General features: G+C 42.9%; 1 protein-coding gene across 1 annotated transcript; it reads right to left on the reverse strand.

Moving 5' to 3' along the window:
* Positions 1-499: 499 nt before the first annotated feature.
* LOC134676432 (uncharacterized) lies at positions 500-5,702 on the reverse strand. Its single transcript, XM_063534828.1, has 5 exons — positions 5,620-5,702; positions 4,734-4,835; positions 2,641-2,777; positions 1,610-1,667; positions 500-691 (listed from the first exon to the last, which is right to left on the reverse strand). The coding sequence occupies exons 1-5, from the start codon at positions 5,680-5,682 to the stop codon at positions 620-622; spliced, it is 432 nt and encodes a 143-aa protein (XP_063390898.1). The 5' UTR covers positions 5,683-5,702; the 3' UTR covers positions 500-619.
* Positions 5,703-6,541: the final 839 nt, after the last annotated feature.

The following is a 6,541-nucleotide window of genomic DNA, read 5'->3' on the forward strand; positions in this document are numbered from 1 at the left end:
TATGGAGACCTGTGACGTCAGTAACAGTGATGTCGACAATTAGACAAATAGGGGCCCAGGGGTTCAGCCCTAACACTAGCAACCAGATACTAACCTTATTTGATCATTTCTAAGGCCCCCCCCACATCTGGCGTCTTTCGAGCGTCGGTGTCTGTCGGCGTCTGGTCAGCGCTATAGAAAAAGACGTCGCTGCGCAGTTGCGTCGACGTTGCTTCGACGTTGCGTCGAGCGCGGCCATACATTTGCAGACGCCGACGCTCAAAAGACGCTAGATGTGGGGGGGGCCTAATGTTTTCATCTACCCTCAACTGGCTTAAGGATCCATTTGAGGGTAGATTTTGTTTACTTTTATTTAAATGCCTAAAAATACAGAGTATAAGTGGAAATTTCATGACTTTATCTATTTGAGTAAATAATCCAAATAAAAATAAAAAGTCCAAAATTGTGAAGCATCTTTATTAATCATTTAATCATTGCAATCATGTAAGTATATTAAGTATCTAATGTAACTAAATAGTCTAAATACCTTCCACCTTATATTTCAATGGGAATATATTTAAACGGATTCACGATGATAATAATATTAATAATTTACCTCTCCGGTTTTAACATTTAATTTTTAATGTGATTTTATTTTTTTCTTTAAAATAATGTCACGACCGTGAGGAGTGTCTTTTTTGTGTACACCCATCTGAAATAAAGTTTATCTATTATAATAAATAAAATAAAAATGTTATTTATTATTTATTAGTTTAAAAGTCCCCAATCCGCATTGGGCTAGCGTGGGGACTATAGCCCAAGCCCTCTCGCGCTCGAGAGGAGGCCTGTGCCCAGCAGTGGGACGTATATTAGGCTGAGATGATGAGTTTACAACTGGCGCGAAGTGGCGCAGAATAGGGCAGAGTGCGCCACTCTTGTGTTCTGACCAAGATCCTTTTTGGGTCACTGAGCCAGTGATATATGTATGTATGTATTTATTTATTTATTTAGGTATCAACCCATTACATTTGATATTACAATGGGGTTGGTCTGTCGAAGTATTTTGCAGATGGCGCCATCATAGCTTGCCCTGTCAATCCCTAGACTTGTGTCAAATTTTTGTTTTTTTAATGCTCTGGATGCCAGCCCTTTAAGCCAAATCTCATAGAAAAAGGGGCAATCGATAATGGCGCCATCTATCAAACCGTCATGCAAACCGTTGACAGCAACCCCATAACATAATATTATAAAATTATTTAAATTTCACTCTTACATAAGTAAGACCAAGCAAAGTCTGCAGAGATTTTGATAGCCCACACAGTGCAAGTGTTATTTTAAACGTCATACTTCTATGAAATTATGACATAAAAATAACGCTTGCACTGCGTGGGCTATCAAAACACACACAACGTTTACACTCTTTTAATGCACTCTTGCAGATTTCATATCTCTTTTAAAATCATAATTAGCTAGAGTCGGACAAAGAAAAGTCTGCAGTGGATTTGATAGCCCACGTAATGCAAGTGTTATTTATACGTCATAATTTCATATAAGTTTGACGTTTAAAATAACACTGGCATTGCGTGGGCTATCAACTCCGCTGCAGACTTTTCTTGGTCTGACTACATACCTTCTCCATTTCTTTGTTTATGCAGAGAGATACTTGCTCAGCCAGGTGGCAGCCATTACTCGATTTCTTGTTCACTGTAATTAAGCGTTTCTTGAATTTAAACTGTCGTGAGTATACTAATACTAGCATTTGCCCGCGACTTAGTCTGCGTGGAATTAAGGCCTGTTCACACTGGCTGCGTGTGCGTGACGTGCACGTGAGCGTGCGGCGTTGTGGTATACAGATCCTTATGAGAGACGGCACACCGCCTGCGTGACGTGTGCGTGTGCGGCTCCAACATTTTAGCGCACCCGCACGTTCACGTCACGCACACGCAAGCCGGTGTGCACAGGCCTTTAGTGACAGGAACTAAAGTAGGTATAGCGCCTGGATAAATGCTTAAAGCAATCATTTAATTCGCGCATTACTTAGCCACCTACTTCAATTATTAGGTAATTTATATACTCTTTCAATTCCACCCCGGCACTCTCTTCGGGGATGATTTCCGACATAAAAACTATCGTATGTCCTTCCCCGGGACCATCTCTGTACCAAATTTCAACTAAATCGGTTCAGCGGCTTAAGCGTGAAGAGCTAGGTAACAGACAGACAGACAGATAGACACATTTTCGCATTTATAATATTATAAGTATGGATATAATATAGTATAGTATGGATTAATCTGTACGGTTTAATGCAATGATTTTATAACCAAAGGTAGGTTATAGGCATTCCAAAATTCAAGGCTTGTACAAATTGTACAAGTTGCCTTTAGTCGCGCCTAGGCAAGCGAGAAGTGTGCACGTGCTAACGAGAGCTCCCGCTCGCAGAAAGAGATAAGCTGTGGGCGAGTCCGACTCGCACTTGGCCGGTTTTATTCCTTTTGAGGTACGGAACCCTAATGAGCTGACGAAATATGTGACGTTCCACGGCAAAAGGTACCTCATGGCGGCTGGCACTAACGTCGCATAGCGCCGCAATAATATTGGAGCGGCGTTAATAATAGCGTAAGCGCCAACCGCCATAAGGTACCTTTACCCGTGGGACGTCACCTATTGGACGTCACGTTACCTCTGTTGCATATTTTGGCAATTTTGATGGCTTGCGGTTGCGTTAGTATTCCTCCATTGGTCGCAATTTTCATCCATTCTACTGCTTTCTTGTCGACGTACTGACCGGCCTTATTAATCTGCAAAGTAAAAGCAATAAGAGGCAGAAATCACTACACCCATAGAGAATATAAGTAAAGAGTGAGAACTCATCAGTCACATCAGTTTTCTTACAAAAACCGGGCAAGTGCGAGTCGGACTCGCGCACGAAGGGTTCCGTATCATAATGCAAAAAAAAAAACAAAAAAAAGCAAAAAAACAAAACGGTCACCCATCCAAGTACTGACCACTCCCGACGTTGCTTAACTTTGGTCAAAAATCACGTTTGTTGTATGGGAGCCCCATTTAAATCTTTATTTTATTCTGTTTTTAGTATTTGTTGTTATAGCGGCAACAGAAATACATCATCTGTGAAAATTTCAACTGTCTAGCTATCACGGTTCGTGAGATACAGCCTGGTGACAGACGGACGGACGGACGGACAGCGAAGTCTTAGTAATAGGGTCCCGTTTTACCCTTTGGGTACGGAACCCTAAAAAGCAGGCGTCACTCCGCGATTTCGTCGCTTTGCTACAGGTAGCTAAAAGTACATACGTTCCACACCAATTTTGGTGGTTAGCCATAAGCCGCGCGTGGCCCTGTCGCCATATAGCGGACATATCTGTCCATCGTAACAGACGCGCTTTTTAGGGTTCCGTACCCAAAGGGTAAAATGGGACCCTATTACTAAGACTTCGCTGTCCGTCCGTCCGTCCGTCCGTCCGTCCGTCCGTCCGTCCGTCCGTCTGTCACCAGGCTGTATCTCACGAACCGTGATAGCTAGACAGTTGAAATTTTCACAGATTATGTATTTCTGTTGCCGCTATAACAACAAATACTAAAAACAGAATAAAATAAAGATTTAAATGGGGCTCCCATACAACAAACGTGATTTTTGACCAAAATTAAGCAACGTCGGGAGTGGTCAGTACCAGTGGATGGGTGACCGTTATTTGTTTGCTTTTTTTTTTATTGTGGTACGGAACCCTTCGTGCGCGAGTCCGACTCGCACTTGCCCGGTTTTTGTTAGTGAGTAAGGGTCGGTTGCTCCAAACTATTCGTATCGTTAAAGAGTTCGCTAAATTTTGATGTATGGAAAGTTTCATAGTAAAGTGCCGGGGCGCGCCGGCTGCCGTTAACCAGTCTGTCAAATGTGGTTGGTGCAACTGGCCCTTAGTCTTCTATACTAGTAGTCTAATATACCTTTAAAACGAGCCCTTCTAAGGCCCAGCCATACAAATGAAAAATGCAATATTTGCTACAGAAATTTGAACCTACAATAGAGTTGATTTTGCGTCGTTCAAAATCTGAACGAGACAAAGGAAAAGCAACTCTGTTCCAATCGAATATGATTTAAATTTCATTGAACTGAATAAGTACTATAGGTGGGACCTTGGGTCTTAGGAGGATATATATTTCGGCGATCTCGGAAACGGCTCTAACGATTTCGATGAAATTTGCTATATGGGGGTTTTGGGGGCCGGAAAGTCGATCTAGCTAGGTCTTATCTCTGGAAAACGCGCATTATTGAGTTTTTATATGTTTTTCGAGCAAAGCTCGGTCTTCCATATATATAACTGCGACATTTGTGCAAAGTATGTGTGGTCAGAGTAGTAATGTGCGGGGTGCTACGGACAAGAAGCCTCTTAGTGTGCTCCGCGGACCCCTAGGGCTCCGTAAAGCCTCTGAGGGGGCTCCACGAGAAAAAGCCAAAACAAACCAATAACCAGCTCTCCTATCAGGTCCACAGTTAATTGGTGAAACGATTATTTTTCATTTAGGGTTTATTTATGTATTTAAACTTTACTGCACAAAAGAAAACTTATCGTACAAAAGGCGGACTTAATGCCAAAAAGCATTCTCTACCAGTCAACCTTAAGACAAAGCAGAGAGATTGCAGAGAGGGTTTTGCTTTACGAAAGGGTTCTGTTGCCATAAAACCTCAGTCCTTGTCCTTCCTGATCAGACGAAAGACGAAAAGTACCTTCGATACTTACGATTCCCATTTTCTTGAAGATACATTTATGCATACATTTCGGGGTCTCGTTTTTGCAGGAATCGACGTGTTCCTTCAATTTTTTCACTAGCTGATCTTTTGCCTTGAAAGAAAAATATCAGAATATAATTAATTGATGCGGCCTTCTTCTTCTTGATCGGGACACTCTTGACAGAGCGGTCGTGGTCATCATTGGAAGTCTCTCTTTATGATGGCTCCTCTACACGATGGGCCAACGCCGGCCACTCCAAGGGACACAGCATGCGATAGAAAGAGATAGCAATATCACTTGCTCCCTCTTAACGCATAAATGTGTCCCTTGGAGTGGCCGGCGTTGGCCCATCGTGTAGAGGAGCCATGACACGTATGACGGCTCGCCTCCGCTCCTTCCTGACGGCTGCGCGTTTAGCGCATCGTGCAAGGGGCCGTCTATTGCTGCCTTTATTTGGTCCGTCCACCTCATGGGCGACCTTCCTCGCGCTCGGGTACCTTCTACTCTGCCCTGCACCAACAGTCGCTCTATGGATTCATCTCCACGTCGAGAAACGTGTCCAAAGAAAGTGAATTGATGCGGCCGAAAAGCTAAAATCCGTGAAGTACAGGGGTCTGGGCTCCGGGTATATATATTTATGCCATTTGGGGTTGAGGCCCTTGGCCCGTGGGGTTCTAATGCTCTAACACTTTTTAAAGAGGTGAATACACTAGGTAGCTACATTAATTTCCATTGAATTTTGAAAATTTCATACGTTTTCGTAACTCAATGGTAGGACATTCAGTGAAATTCTCATATTGTACAATAGGGAACTCTAGGTATAGGCCCAATAAAGGTGCTTGTATTAAGCGGGTTTTATATGTAGGTAGGTACCTAATATATTATATTTACTAACAGAACAATAAACCAAAACGGTCACCAGGAGCACGGCGACCAGCATGTAGCGCACGGACGCCATTTTGAAATATCTCGGAAAGTCTCACTGCAACAGAAGGTATTTATTATGAAGGTGTTTACGGGGTGTACTTTTTTACGCTTTACGCTCGGCCACGACAATGGCGGCGGCGGCGGCGGCGAAAATCCCGAGCGGGACACAGCGATCGGACCTTCCGTTCCCACCTAAAGTTGCCGCCGCCGCCGTCACCGGTCGCGCAATGTCGTGGCCAAGCCGATAAGAAGACATAGGTATACGCGAGTGTGCGCATTACTATGAGCTAGTATTGGAGAACAACCTTAAAATAGCAAAAAATTGTTACAATACAAATGCGAATTATCTTTTCCCACGTGTATGGTACAACGTTTTACAGTACATATGGCCCTTTAAATTTTCGGCGGAGCTACGTAACGTGCTTATTATAGCACAGGGTGTCGTAATGGAGCACCAGATGTAGGTAGGCACCTACTGTAAAAATCTTAGATATTCTAATAAAGTTCAATCGACACAATGTATGGCGATCGGGATTATTTTGTGAATTTCGAGTTGCTGCTATACCTATTATGTACCTATCTTTAGGTATTTAAATAAAAGTAAACAAAATCTACCCTCAAATGGGCCCCTAAGCTAGTTGAGGGTAGATGAAAACATTAGGTACACGATCAAATAATGCAGGTTAAAGTCAGGTCGTACAGTGACATCCAGGCGGTTTTGTAATTGGTCGGTTAACCTATAAATGTTATGCCGGCTACATACGTAACGATAAATCGTTGCGATAAAACTGTGCAGTCCGACTGTGCAGATAAATCGAACCGTGTGTATGACAAATCGTTACGATAATCGACAACGATTTGTCATACACACGGTTCGATTTATCTGCACA

This window comes from Cydia fagiglandana, chromosome 24, assembly GCF_963556715.1.
Source record: "Cydia fagiglandana chromosome 24, ilCydFagi1.1, whole genome shotgun sequence".
In the NCBI taxonomy this organism is placed as follows: Eukaryota; Metazoa; Arthropoda; class Insecta; order Lepidoptera; family Tortricidae; genus Cydia; species Cydia fagiglandana.